The 15,798-nt window shown below is 39.6% G+C and overlaps 2 protein-coding genes across 2 annotated transcripts in view; one reads left to right on the top strand and one right to left on the bottom strand.

The window, feature by feature from the left end:
• LOC5572967 (importin-5) overlaps nt 1–1,969 on the bottom strand; it is a 59,834-nt gene extending 57,865 nt beyond the window's left edge. Inside the window, exon 1 of the mRNA XM_001654246.2 lies at nt 1,768–1,969. Within this exon, the coding sequence (XP_001654296.1) occupies nt 1,768–1,848 (81 nt within the window). The 5' untranslated portion in view covers nt 1,849–1,969. The remainder of the gene's footprint in view (nt 1–1,767) is intronic.
• An 11,460-nt stretch (nt 1,970–13,429) lies between these two features.
• Nucleotides 13,430–14,169, top strand: LOC5572966 (39S ribosomal protein L51, mitochondrial). The gene is made up of 2 exons (XM_001654245.2): nt 13,430–13,744; nt 13,806–14,169. The coding sequence occupies exons 1-2, from the start codon at nt 13,542–13,544 to the stop codon at nt 14,092–14,094; spliced, it is 492 nt and encodes a 163-aa protein (XP_001654295.1). The 5' UTR covers nt 13,430–13,541; the 3' UTR covers nt 14,095–14,169.
• Nucleotides 14,170–15,798: the final 1,629 nt, after the last annotated feature.

Here is a 15,798-nt window from a genome sequence, read left to right as displayed (position 1 = left end):
TAATTCAAAGGTCTTGCGTTCGAGGCTTGTTGGGAACTTTTGTTTTTATTTGCATCTATATTTTGTTTCATCGTAGGTATATCTGATCGCAGAAAATCTGAAAAAGTCGTGCCAAGTACGCATATCGCATATAGCCTCCACTTTGGTAGGTATATAGGCTTTTCATGCATTTTATACGATTGAATTGATTCATATAGAATGATGTATAACAAAAGTTATACCAACCAAAATGTTGAGTGGGTAAATACATGCATAAGAAAAACAGAGGAAGAAAAATGCTTATACTCTACCCAAGGTCTATCCGGCCATTTTTAAAGGTTTGGTTTGTGAATAAAAACTATCCTAAGAAGTATGGATAAGTTTCTAATCCCAAATAGAACATTAAATAATTATTCTTTGTTTTGTGTTTTAGTGTCAAATATTTATATAATAGATTTTGTAAAATTTCAAAAAGATAATATGGTTTGGTTAAAATAGACGAATTTCAAAGACAAAGAGAATAATTTGGATGCATATTTTAAAGCGTAGTGTTCGATAATAGAAGACAAATATCTTATAATACACCACAAGAGTTTTTCAGAGATTTTCAAAAATAATACTTAACATTTCAACCTTTAGTTTTACAACAATGAACTTACACAATTCTATAAAAAATAAACTTTTTTCACAAGAAAACCATGAACTAAAGTTTTGAACTGACAGGAAGTTAAATTAAAACTTAGCCTAAATAGAAAGAAAGCCGAATCGTAATTTTCTCTCGAAAATTTAGCTCAAAATAGTTGAGAAAAGTGACTTTTTGACGAAAAAAGTGACTTTAGTTGAAATGGCTTCAAAAAAGAGACTTTAAAGTGACTGGCTTAAAAAAAGTGACTCGCTACCAGCCTTGTTATTAGAATCTACATAACACTGTTTTGCAAAATCTCATGCTTTGAATGCTAAAACTTCTGAATAACATGCAATCAAAATTAAGTATATCTAGGTATGCATAGGCTCTTGGGTACACAACATACTCCTATCGGTTCTATTCTTAATACATTATCCAACCTGTTCAAAAATTTATTCATGACCGTGTCACGCCAGCGGAATATCGATTTTCTGTTATTGCGATGGGGATGGACAACAAAGGAATGTCCACACACCATAACAAGAACTCATCAGGAAGTTTAAACTTCGGTAAAGATCGATTTTGCATATTATTAGAATGTTCCTTTCTAAGAGCTTCTGAGCACTATATCAGCAATGAACCAGCTCCATAATATCCCATTTCACAGAGGAACACCTCGACCAGAAGAACCCGCTATTGGCCTAACGGTGGTGGCGCTGGTTTTCCCCCCCCCCTCGCTTGGAAGGTGGCAATTTTCTCCCTTGCACACTTTTTTTTCACGGTCACACGCGCTCCTGCTCTGCTGATTCATAACTTTTTCACTCTTCCATTCAATGGCTTTTTCATCTTCCAACCCTTCATTCATAAGTTTCCCGTTTCAATTAGTCCATTGATTCCGGAACATTCCAAACCGTTACTCGCCGGACGTGGATCGGATCCCTGAGTCGCAATTCGCATCACTTGGCCACATTTTTCGCTTCCATCGCCCCCGGGAACCGGGAATCGTCTTCTTCCGCAAAAACACGTTGTCGATGAATGGTCAAAGAAGAAAAAGCAACAGCACCACTTTTTTACGGCCCGTTTTGGCCCACTAAACCACCGTTCCCGGACCGGATTTCGGTCGGAAATTGTCACTAGCACTCGGGGCCACCCGGAAAACGTACCTCGGCCTGCGTTCGCACTTCGTTGTCCGTGGAGAGCAGGGAATTTAGCAGCTGGTGAAACTGAGCCTGATCCGCAGCCATTATTTCGCATTTACAAAAAGAGAGAGAGAACCGCACTGAACACTGAACAGTCTGACGGAACGTGCAAAGAGTGATGCGAAGAAAACGCGCGCGGGTTGCAAAGCGACTTGTCGGGGCGGCGGCTCGTTGATGGGTGAGACGAAGAGCGGCGGAAGGTAAATTTTCGGGCTGCCCGATTAGAGTTTTTGACAGTTTCCTCTGCGAAAAGAGCGGCTCGAAAAGATTGCAGAATCCAGCGAATCACGGGGGTTCGGGATTGGAAGGTCGAATCATATATACCGACAAATTGTAAAATATGATCATTTTTACTCTCACCCACCCCCATATTGTAACGCATTTTTTTTATCAATAATTTTGAAATTTTGTAAGGACTGTAATATCTCCAACCCACCCCCATCAGCTTTATGAAATTTATGAATAAGCCTTTTTTTGCAGATTGGTCGAAAAGGCATCTTCTAAACACACTCTGGCAAATTGATAACCGAATTTCATAAAATTTCCCTTATGAAGCATTGAAAAATCTATAAATGCTAATTTCAAAACACTAATATGGATTTCATACCATTGAAATGATACTCATATTTGAAAAAAATAGTTGAACATAATGAAGGTTCTGAAATTTCATTGTGCGTCTTATGATTTTCATTGCCGTCATAAACCATTTCCTTAATGATACCAAATTTCATAAGGCTACCATAAGGATTGAAAACCTTAATTGCGAAGTATGTTAAAATTAATTAAAGTAATCGATTTCATTAAGCCACCTCATGATTCACAGAGCTGTCACCTGGGAGGGAGAAACCAATACAAAATTTCTCTACGTTACAGTGAGCCGAGATTTTGCTGTCACGAACTGTCACAGTGAGCCCGGAACTTAAACAATGGACAAACATGATAAAAGCGCGTAATTAGCCTAAGCATATTTTTGCATTTCATTAAAATTAGCAAAAATCGAATTAGAATCAATTCATGCACATTTAAAAGTAACGTCACGAGAGCACCGTTAATTCTTATTGAATGTAACGTATTTAAAAGGCTTTTTTTAACTGTTTTCATTAAAATAGAAAATTAAATGCATAGAAAACTGTGGCCCTTTTTCAATGTTTGTCCAGAAAGATCGAAGGCACACAACAATAGGCCTCTGCACTGTTTTGATTTTGTATGTGGTTTTGACGTTTACTGGCCTTGTTGTTTACAAATTCTATGTAAGTGTAAAAGAGAGAGAATGATTTTTGTGCAGAGCCCCATTGAAAACTAGTGATTTTCACTAAGCCTGCCTTGATTGTCGTTGGCAAACTGGAGTTATCTTGCAATTTGGAAAACAATTGTATCCAATTTCGTGTGTAGTATCGGTGCCTCCCTCCCAGGCTGTCACTAATGTGAAAAACTCATTCATAAGTTAGTTATTATGAAAATTTGAAATTGCGCTGACGGAACTCAGTTAAAACTAAATGAGGTCGAGATTTTAGTATCGGCCTAAATTAAATAAAATGTTAAATAAGTTCATTGTGACTTTGGATTAGAAATTGGTGTGTTCCGGCTGACGTCGACGTGGTAAGTTTAAGTATGTTCTTCTTCTTCTTGGCATTAACGTCCTCACTGGGACAGAGCCTACTTCTCAGCTTCTTATGAGCACTTCCACAGTTATTAACTGAGAGCTTCCTATGCCAAAGTTGCCATTTTTACATTCGTATATCGTATGGCAGGTACCAGAGTTTATGAATGGAGAGTTGCGCGAAGAGTGAAACCAAATCTACCTATCGAACTGTCAAACCGTCTACCTATCGAGCAGACCAGCAAATCAGATAGGGGTTATTTTCGAAGACGAAGAAGAACAACCATTCAAAGAAGTCTCTTCGCGCAACTCTCCATTCATAGACTCTGGCAGGTACGATTATACTCTATGCTCAGGGAAGTCAAGGAAATTTCCATTACGAAAAGACCCTGGACCGACCGGGAAATTGCCTTAAAAATAGTCGTTTCACATGGACGACTGTGAGAGATCGGTTTTAGATTTTTGTTTCAAGAAAGTGTGCCGTAATGCAAGTGATCTTCAATAAGTAAATCTTTACTTTTTTCAAACTTTCAGTCTGACGAGCCAACGAAGAAAAACAGCCAGTTCTATGAATAGTGTCTGTCGATAGTTTGGACAGCGGAACGGAACCAGAGAAAACTAAGGAGCAGTCATTCGACCGGAAAGCAGCTCCCCGTCGTTGACATCCAGCATACTGCTTTAACAAGAAGTCCAGTCAAGGAAAGGAACTACGCAATTAACGATTGTTGAGGCAAACAAAAATGTAGTGTATGGTAAAAGTATTTTACGTCAACTATATTGCAGTTTGTCGAATAAACTAATTGCATATTTTTTCTATATCTTATTTATGTTAGAAAATGGCTGAACCAACGTGTAAAAATCAGATTTCCATTTTTTGTCGTATGTATACAATAGTCAACTAATTATCCAGCTTTTTACGCTCGTCATGCTATAAAATATTTGACACAAGCACACTGCCACCACTGAACTGAAACTCGAAAATAAATTCTTAGTAACCCATTATGATTTTCATTGCTGACAACTCCAACTAAAATCTAATTCTGATTTGCATGTATACCCAAGTAATCACAAGCATTATAACATTGCACGTATTCTACTGCATATCAACAACATTGATGTAACATTGCTTTTATTCGACATATTTCAAGAGCTGTCAGGCAATAAAGCATTAACTCTACATTACAAATGTATCAATGCACTAACATCACTTTATAAATTGCACAACTGCACTAATGTTACTCTATGAATTGCTTCATTGCTTTATCGTCGTTTTTGCATTAGTGCAACTGGCCTAATACTAGGGCCCTTTTACCTTTTCCACTTTTAAACTACTTTAATGATAGGCTTACGGCAATGCAGCTGCATTATATATGCAATGATATAATGCTCCATGGTTACTTGGGTAACTCTTTAATCGCCTTTAATCATTCACTTGCTATTTAAGGTTTCATTTAGATCAAATCCGGAGACGCACAAGGAATATAGAACCAATTCATCACAATTTCCAACTGGCTGTCCGGGCAGCCAGGGCCCTGCCGGTGCGGAAGTCTTGGTCGTAAGCCCCAAGCTGTTAGCCAACGGCAGCTTCCGGGGTGTGCACCAAAGGCCTCTTTCGACTTCCAGGTCACCACCCACCAGTCGGTTGTGTGCATGCTTGATCGCCGCAGCCATCGATCATGGTTTAAATTAAACGTTAACTATCTTACAATATTTAACCCTAACACCACACCGATCAACAAACAAGTTACGGTTCGGTAACAAGTGGGTGAAGATCGGGACGCCTAATTCCAACGTTGGAGTCGAGAACTCACCTAGACGGAACCCTAGAAGATCCTGTCGAACTCTCTTTCAGTCAAGAACAACAACTACAACTAAAATTCCAAAAACTCGGCAGCATATGCCAGCGGCTTCTTCATCTCTGCCAAGTCTGGATCCCACACTGGGACCTGCACTCGGTGGAGCTTTGTTGAAGACTGAAAACGGCCCATTTTTCGAACCAGAAAGTCCTGAAATGGCAACAACCGATACTACACAAAGAACCCCTGTCTACAACCCCGTTTCGGAGACATCTTTCTTCGCCCCACTTGGACTGGAGGCTATGAAGGCTATGATATATGGCGTTGCTTCCGCTATGGAACTCAAATTGAAATTCTACCTGGCTGTTCACAGACTACAACAGCGAATATCTTCGAAGTCTCAGATCAGCAAACCCTGTAAGTCTGGCTAAAATGGGACCTCTACTCGACGCAGCGATGTTGGGAACCACACATCCATATATGATCCAAAAATTTCGGCAAAGGTGATAGCAACTAAAAAGGGAGGCAGAAAAACAAGCCGTAGTAATAGTTCAGTGTTTGCATTACAATGGAATATGAACGGCTACTGTAACAATCTTGCAAACCTAGAGTTGCTGGTAAATGAACAACATCCGGCAATCATGGCGATCACGTTGAGCTTTACATAATGAATAACACTCTTCAAAAGGGTTACCAATGGTCAATCAAAATGGGCTCAAACTCGTTCCAGTCTGTGGCGATTGGTGTCGCCTCGGATCTGCCCTTCACAGTGGTCACGTTAAGCACCGACCTAATAACTGTAGCAATTCGCATATCATGGCCGCTTCCGGTATCAGTAATATCCACATATCTACCAAACAGGCACATACCAAACTTAGAAACTCAGATTTGTGATTTGGTTGATCAAGTTCCAGAGCCAGTCGTTCTCCTCGGAGATTTTAACAGTCATCATCACACATGGGGAAGCAGAAAATCCAACGTACTGCTATCACAAATTTCACCGTTCGCAAAAATTCTGAGGGCACCTACGTTCATCCGAGGTCGAGTGGAGTCCGCCATAGACCTATCAATTTTATCTGCATCAATTCTCAGTCGCTTCCTCTGATCAGTTAACGATGACACCCGGGGTAGCAATTACTTTCCCATATCGATCACTATTGCAGGAACAACGAAACCCGATACATCCCGTCGCCCTCGCTGGCTTTATAACAAAGCAAATTGAAAGAAACTTCAGACGGCGCTAGAATATGCTCTCAATAAAGCTAAAGGGAAATCAGTCGGATCGGAGAGGTACACTCAATTCTGAAGTACCTTCCATTTAATGGGAAAAGAATGTTGATAAATCGAGAATGGTCTAACGAAACCAGGGGGGGTTAACGCAACGAGATGCGCCTACCGTTCATGTTTTGTGGGTGTATTCGTTTGGCTCTCAACGCTGCTAGGCATCCCGCTGTTTGGGTGTTGAAATGCATCAGCATTTGCTGCCTGGCATGGCCCGCTTTTCGACCTGTGCTGTTTATGTCGGCCCGCGTGAGAGATGATCGTTAGGCGAGCTTTGTTTGTAATTGACAGCCGTACACCCACCCTGAACAAAACCCTTCCAGATAGCTGAAAACATGGCTTGGTTATCCCCTTACCAAAGGGTTCGGATCCAGCGAATGTCGCTGCCAATTACCGGCCAATCGCCCTTATCAGCTGTCCAGCGGAAATTATGGAAAAAATGGTTAATCGAAGATTGATGTAATTCCTCAAAACCCACAAAAGTATTGATCGTCGACAGCATGCTTTTAGACCTGGTCATGGCACAGGAACGACTAGGACAAATTCTAAATGAAGCAATAGACCATTTCCGTCAGATCTAACCCCCAGTTTTTGTATTTTTCTTCGAAAGGCAATCATTTTTAATGAATGTTAACGCTTTCAGATTTTGTTTATATGCACTCCTGATTTTCTTACAAGTTTTTGAAAACATGGATACTCACCACATTTTGAAAAATAATTCGAGATGTGGCACAGTTTGTTCAACCCTATGGGAATCAGCGTGGTGATTTTGCAACCGTTTTTGGTTCCACCCCTGCATTGGGATGCTTGTTTACATTTGGAAACGTCAAATCAGGTGCGCGCTCAAACTGACCGTGATCCCGGTCAAGGCGCCCCAAACAGGAGCGCCAACGAAACTAACTTGAAAGTACTCAAACAAACGTTTTTAAACCAGTTTGGAACTGGCGCAACCCGTTCTGAATCACAGATTCAACTCCAACCCGATTCAGGTTTAGGAAAATATGTTTTCCTCCACATATTCAATATTCAAAACCACCCCCTAACAACAAATCTCTCACCCACCCAACAGTTACGGTACCGCTAGTTCTGTAGAAGGCTATTTTAACTATTCATGCTGGCATATGCCTCTATCTGTGTGCCCGCTGGTTTCACTCCCCCCTTCCTTCACGGTTCCTGAATCACCGCGGAAACCACTTTCACCGCTTCGGCCGAATACGACCGCACCCGGCGAACACTACACTGTTCTGTAACGCAAGGATTGTAATCGACAGATGCCTGATCTCTCTGTTTTCTGCCGACGAGGATTGAATAAGCCGGAAGATTCCCACCTAGAGGCAGCAACAGCCGCGCAAGGAAATTTTGAGATGCCTGATCTCTCTGTTTTCTGCCGACGACGATTGTATAAGCCGGAAGATTCCCGCGTAGAGGCAACAACAGCCGCTCAAAATTTCCTTGCGTGGCTGTTGCTGCCTCTAGGTGGGAATCTTCCGGCTTATTCAATCCTCGTCGGCAGAAAACAGAGAGATCAGGCATCTGTCGATTACAATCCTTGCGTTACAGAACCGTGTAGTGTTCGCCGGGTGCGGTCGTATTCGGCCGAAGCGGTGAAGGTGGTTTCCGCGGTGATTCAGGAACCGTGAAGGAAGGGGGGGGGGGGGGGGTGAAACCAGCGGAGCCCATTATGATGAATGAAAACATAAACAAAAATCATCTGGTCATGCCAGCTGATCTTAAATTCACCACAACGTGGTGGCAATACCATAGGGGAAAAAGGGGTCTGCATTTTTTTCGAGGTGAAACAAATTGCAGGGGACCGAGGGGTGAACTAACGTGCCGCAAGTTTTTCATCGTTTTCTAATGGTTAAAGGCTCCAAAACAAATCGGTTCCTTAGGAAAGTTTGTTCAGTAAATTGTCAGAAAGCATATAAGCCAATAAAAAAATTTCACGGAAATGGTCTATTGGACGAAACGAACATGCGGAATAAATTGACAGAAAACAAAACAAAAAAAAACATAACAATTAACTGTTTGTTAAGGCTTGCTGAGGAAATATTTCCAAGCTACTGTCAGATATTTTATATCATATTGTTTTTATGGCGAGCGTAAAAAGCTGGATAAAATAAACGAATTATGAGATAATAATTTATGTCATAAAAAGTAATATAGTTTTTATGGAGTAGTGTTTGATCTTTCGATCTTTACGCTTGCTCCTGTTGGGGCGGGCGATGAGGGCAGGATCAAACATGTCGCGCGTCGGTTGTTAGGAGTGAAAAAGTTAGAAGTCGCGCGCCTGTTATCTGTGAGTGCTTTTATATTGCCGAGCAAACTAGTGAAGCTGAAAGTGGATTGTTGCTGCTCAGTCAAGGATGACGGATCAATTGGTGAGCTCGTTTCATCCCACTACGGGGACCCCCGTTGGTTTGACCATATTTAATCTGAACACTTTTTAATCTGTACCCCGCTAATTTGCACATCGTTCAGATTAAAAATGGTTCAAACATCATTTAGCTCATGGAACAGAGTAAAGTGAAATGGAACGCTGTGGAACAGAGCGCAGAATAAAAATAAAACAGTGAAAGAGGTAACCAGAAAGTAAAACAGTGAAAGAGGCCCAGATAGCCGTAGCGGTAAACGCGCAGCTATTCAGCAAGACCAAGCTGAGGGTCGTGGGTTCGAATCCCACCGGTCGAGGGTCTTTTCGGGTTGGAAATTGTCTCGACTTCCCAGGGCATAGAGTATATTCGTACCTGCCACACGATATACGCATGCAAAATTGGTCATTGGCATAGTAAGCTCTCAGTTAATAACTGTGGAAGTGCTCATAAGAACACTAAGCTGAGAAGCTGGCTCTGTCCCAGTGGGGACATAACGCCAGAAAGAAGAAGAAGAAGGTAACCAGAAACACGTTTCTAGGGTGACTAGATGTTCAAATTAAAAATGAACACCGATGGTTTGCATGAGGTACCGTTCAAATTAGCGGGGTGCATTTCTAATCTATAAGACATGTATGACTGCACATTTAATCGTAAATATGATTTTTCAACAAACTATGAATAGTTCGTCACTGTGAGTGTTGACATAAACTCTGATTCATGAATTATTTATGTTTAACATTTTTTTGTTTTTCAAAACACCCATTTCTTTTTACCTTTATTTTTGTAATTAAAAATCTTTGAATGGTTCAACACTACAAGTTTAGACTTGCAAATGGTTCACTTTATTCAACAAACTTTGGATGGTTCGTCACTGCAAGTGTCGGCATAAGAATAAGAATGTTTGGAATGTTACATTTAGGTATTTGTTCAACAAACTTTGAATGGTTCGTCACCTCAAGTGTCGGCATAATTTTCATCTACATAGAATTTGTCATATCAAATGAAAATATCATATTTACATATAAGCATGTTTATATCTCACAAATAATTATTAATCATGGTCTAATCGCTTATCAAAATGAATCCTGTGACCCAAAGATCCCCCCCCCCATAAACAAACATCCCTCCCAGTAACCTTTGTGGAGATGCAGAGGCAAACACGGTCTTCGAATATCAAAGGTTACACACTAACATTCCTTCCCCCAATACCACCTGACTACAAGGACGTGGCCGGCGCCGTTATTGACCCTGTATAATTAGAGGCACTGAATTATGCACACAGAAGATTATGGCCACTCCCGGTCGAACTTCTAGTTGATTCTTTGTGCATTTTCACTGACTTCGGTCTATCACGGAATAGCAACCATTGATACAAAGACAAATTAAAGACCCCCATGGCCCTTGCAGTTGCCCAAAATTTTATAGCTCATAAGTTAATCTAGAATGCCGTTCAAAGTGTACTGTGATCTGTCAAACTTGGGTACCTTTTGCATTACCGAGGGACCAAATGCTGTACTAAAAGTGGCACCCAATCTGAGCCCGAGTGGGACGGACCTGATTGATATGTGTAGTCAGTCTAAGCTAAGCTAAGCTAAAAAGTAATATAGTTTTTATGAAATGAGCAGTACACAACATTGGCATGATTAATAGAGTGGTTCAAAAAATCGTTTTTGCTCCACACCGCTCATTCGATTCTAGATCAAATTCTGAGTGTCCTCCCAAAATTTGAGCTCATTTGGATGAAAACTGAGACTGCATAAGTCCTTTAAAGTTTATATGGGAATTACTATGGGAAAAGCAAGCAATTCATTCAATTGGTCATAGTGTTTTCCCATGTGCTATTGAGGATTAGAGCTACGTTGATACTGTGAGATACATTCATCAGCTACAACTTTGCCGAAGACCGTTTTTAAATCGGACGCCCCGGTAATTAGTTATTGATTTTTGAATGAGTTGTAAAACTTTGGCTATAGTTATTGGGCTGTTCTGCAGGCATCACTGGATATATGCAGTAAAACATAGTAGCCATGATTTGTGCGTGCTATCTTTCGCGCCAAGTGCAGCAATGTTGCCTGTTCAGAAGTTAAATGAGCACTGCCGAAGAATTTGTGACTGGATATAAATCAATAACTAATTACTGAGGCGTCCGATTTGAGAACGGTCTTCGGCAAAGTTGTAGCTGATGAATGTATCTCACAGTATCATCGTAGTTCTAATCTCTAAGAGCACATGGGCAAATACTATGACCGATTGAATGAATTGCTTTCTTTTCCCATAGCAATTCCCATATAAACTTTGAAGGGCTTGTGCAGTCTCAATTTTCATCCAAATGAGCTCAAATTTTGGGAGGACACTCAGAATTTGATCTAGAATCGAATGAGCGGTGTGGAGCAAAAACGATTTTTTGAACCACTCTAATGATTAAGTTCAATTCATAAGGTGAATCAATGAAATTCTTACCGATTTTTTGTGGCTAATAAACATAATATATAATAAAGAATATTCGAATGGGGTGATTCGTTTTGACATTTCTTGCCTACGTTTTTTATAGCAAAGTCTAAACAGGCCATGCATTAAGTTTGTTGATTGTATTGTCAAAAATGTTCACAATATTTATTATGAATTGTTGTTATATAGCTTTACAATTTGTTTTTTTTTTTTCTTTTGTTTTGCTATTTCAATCACCAAATAACTATTTCTTTATATTTAAGGAATCCAGAAGTTTAAACAAAGACAAATTAAAGACTTCCATGTCCCTTGCAGTTGTCCAAAATTTTATGGCTCATAAGGTAATCTAGAATGCCCCCGGTCAACCAGTCAGTGATTTTCGTTAGCGATCGATATCGATTCGTTTTGAATCGTTGGCGATCGTCATCGCTGGACAAAGATCTATAAAGAAATTGTAACACTGGTTGATCGGGCCGTGAAAAGTATACTGCGATCTGTCAAACTTGGATACCTTTTGAACTACCGAGGGACTAAATGCAGTACCAGAAGTGGTACCCAATCTGAGCCCGAGTGGGACGGACCTGGTTTAAATCTACAGCTAATGATGATAAATGTACAAAAATTAGATAGTTGCCGCATTAAAATTGGAATAGTTATTACCGTGCACCCCCGCTAATTTGAACGGTACCTCATGCAAACCATCGGGGTTCATTTTTAATTTGAACATCTAGTCGCCCTAGAAACGTGTTTCTGGTTACCTCTTTCACTGTTTTATTTTGATTCTGCGTTCCGTTCCACAGCGTTCCATCTCGCTTCACTCTGTTCCATGAGCTAAATGACGTTTGAACCATTTTTAATCTGAACGATGTGCAAATTAGCGGGTTACAGATTAAAAAGTGTTCAGATTAAATGTGGTCAAACCAACGGGGGTACCCGCTATAGCGTTTGCTCAAAAAGACACGCGGCGTTCTCCAAGAAAGGAACAACCGTGGTTTTGCTCTTGTTTTACAAAACAAAAACAAAATATACCCAAAATTGGAGTTTAAACCACAAAATCTCAAAACCCGTAAAACATGTTTTTTGGACTTAAACCAACGGAAATTGGGTCCTAAAATTTTAAATAAATTCTTGTTTTTATTTAGTAATATAATACAGCATGTTCTTGAAACTACTTTAGCAATTTTTCCAACTCAAATAACGGCTATAACATATTTAAACTTTAATTTTAAAAATGGTTACAATTATGAACCTTGACACTTCTGATCATGTTTGACGTTCACGTTGTCGACAAAAATGCCACAGGGCTTACAGTTTTAATACTGGGGTTGTTCCTATCTGACATTTCGGAAGGGACACGGAAAACAAAATATACCCAAAATTTAAGTTTAAACCAAAGGGTGTGACAAAATTTCAAAAATCGTAAAAAGCTATTTTTGAAGTAAAACTAACGAGAATCATTTAAAAATTAAGTAAACATGTGTTTTTGGCCTTAACTCAAGCGTTTGGTACTAAAATTAGGACAGGGCTTTAGGACCCTATTAGTTTAAAATTGAGTAAACAGAGTAAACATGTGTTTCTGGCCTAAACTTAAGCGTTTGGTACTGTAATTCGGACAGGGCTTTAGGACCCTTTTGGGCTCAACAGCGCCTTGCAAAGCCATTGCACAGGCCATTGTTTACCAATGTCGATGTACCCTTTTGAAATGTTTGTCCAGGATTGATCGTTGAACCATCGACCACCTTCGATGGACATCGATGAGAGTGTGACGTCTGTTTGTCTGTGATATTGATATCGTCTAGGGACCGCTTAGGGATCATTCAAATATTACGTAACGCAACAGGGGGAGGGAGGGGGTCTGACATAGTGTTACGGTCCATACAAAAAAAAAAATGTTCCATACAAAAGCTGTTACGAGGGGGAGGGAGGGGATTTAAAATTGACACATTTTGCGTTACGTAATATTTGAATGAACCCTTATGAGTGAACTGATCTTAGCGTGTGAGCAACAGCTAGCCGCCCGTTGGAGATCAACCGCCGATAAAATTCAGTCGGTAATTTATATTTTCGACTTTGTGTACGATTACCTCTGATAAAAAAAACATTCGATCAGTGACAGTGACATCGAGAAACGTCAAAACAAAGTGGACTGGGAGCCGAGATTCGCGAATCGCGTGTGTTGTTACGTATCGTCCGAAATAATCAAGCAATATTTTTCTATCTTTTTAACATTTTACGGAAATGAGCTGGGTGGGGAGCATCGTGACCAGAGCCTTGAACAGCTTATGGCAACCGCAGCTTACGTCCGTGCGTTTTCGCTACCACGCCGATAAGGTAGCCCGAGGACGACTTGTTCGCCGGTACGGCTACAAGGAAAAGATTCTACAAGGCGGTATGCTGCCCCATTTGGATAATGGTCAGAAACTGCCGATGCCGGATTACAAGTAAATTTACAATCGATATTAGTGAAGATAGAATCATTCGCAATATATACTTGTGTTACAGACCAAAGAATGCCTGGTGTGAAAAGCGAGCACTGTTCGGCCAGAATGACTACATCGACATCTTAGGGAACGATCGGTTGCATCCAACCAGGGTCCTCTACTCCGTTCCTTCCTGGCTGCGAGGAGTATCGGGCAATGAGTACCAAGTTTTGCTTCGAAAGCGTAAAATGCTCAGTCGAACGATTTATCCGGTGGCACGGCCCACAAAGTGGAGAGACATGGAGAAGAGAATTTCCTATCTGTACCGGTTCCTGAACAGGAAGACCAAAACTGGGCCTTCAAATATTTAAATGAGAGTAGTGAAGGATGATTATTTGATGTATTTAGTAGAGGTGAAATAAAAGCCAAAATAATGTTAAACAATATTGCCTAAGTTCAATTTTATTTCTTATCTGGATGGAGGAACGCTTCGCTTATTTTTACAAGTACAAAATTATAATTTAGCTCTTGTTGATTTAACACCAATTATTAGAATAAATGTATATGGATTACGTAGGTTCCAAGAACTCTCTATTTCAGGACAATTAAATAAAACGTCTAGTTTTGTTAACAAATTTTCTCCAGACTTTTGGGATTATTTCATTTTTTCGATCATTCTTCATCTTTAATATGATATAACAGGTTCCCAAACTTTTCTGATGCATGACCCACCTAGTCATCGAATTCATTTTTGGCGATCCACCAGAGAAAAACAGTAGGATGAAAGTTTCTTGCAGTGTTGAAAACGAACGATATGTATAAGAAACAAATAGATTAGAGTGTAAATCTTAAAAAAAATAACGTATTTTTAACAATGAAGAAATCTCTGGTATATTGATATCAACTGAGAATTTGCTGGATAATCATTCTCCAATTTGAATGAATCATATTTCTAATACTTTTTAGAAATTCTTTGAGTTTTATTTTGAATATCTACCTTTGCATTTAGAGAATTTCTTAGGGAAGACTTCATCTAAATAAAATGTTTTATGCATATTTAAAATTCTCCGATCATTCTCAAATCTATTACTATTGTGTTTTTGAAGAATTTTTTTTTGTTAAAAAACCTTCAACCTAAATCGGCCTAAGTAATTCGCGATTCGCGTCAATTGTTTGGAAAATATTTCAAGTAAACTGTTTAAGCTGTTCATTTTGTTGAAAAGCTAGTCCACTAGGACCACCCAGATCCTAGCGAGGCTAGCCTGTCCGATTGAAAATCACAAAGAAATACATCTACAGTAGTAGATGTATCCTTCAATTAGACAGCTACTGACTGATACCTCAATCTCAGCAGATGCAACTCTCTTTATTCAAACCATATAAGTACATTTGCAATTCAACATCCTACACAAATATCATACCTCTCTCTACGAATCTTCCACACTTTTACTTACAACGACGCATGCTTCTCAACCGCCGAGTAAAATGCTTAAGCATATATGCTTTAAAATGCTCACTTAAGGTGAAGATTAGAGGGTCTTGTTTCCCGGACTCGAAAAAATCCCGGGATTCGGGATTTTATTTTTAAAAATCCCGGGATTTCCCGGGATCCCGGGACAAAAATTAAATGCTTTCAAAACGACTATAGAACAACCAGAGCGCGTATTGAAGCTCTGTTTAGTCTTATAGAGCAGTGTTTCACAATACCCGAACCTGCTTTCGAAGGGTAAGTTGAATTAAAATAGACAAAAACAATGCTGTAGTATAAAATCTACTCTAATGATTATGCAACTTATTTACTTATCTTCATGCTTTTAAATTGTTGGCATGACAAACACAGGCATATTCGTCCTGGAAAATTGTAAGGTACACCGGGCAAACTAAAACGGGTACGGCATTATATATGGCATTCATACAATTTTAATATGATTAATAAGTCAAGCACCATAGAATTTATTGACAAATGAAAAAAAAAACCGTAGAGTAACCTGCTATAGTTTATTGGAAAATACGTAACAAACATACCAGAAAAAAAAACAAGTTCAAGAATAAGTAGTCTTAAACCACAATAACAA

This window comes from Aedes aegypti, chromosome 3 (assembly GCF_002204515.2).
Source record: "Aedes aegypti strain LVP_AGWG chromosome 3, AaegL5.0 Primary Assembly, whole genome shotgun sequence".
Taxonomy (NCBI): domain Eukaryota; kingdom Metazoa; phylum Arthropoda; class Insecta; order Diptera; family Culicidae; genus Aedes; species Aedes aegypti.
Note: the sequence above shows the minus strand (reverse complement) of the source record. Positions and strands in the feature narration are given on the sequence as shown.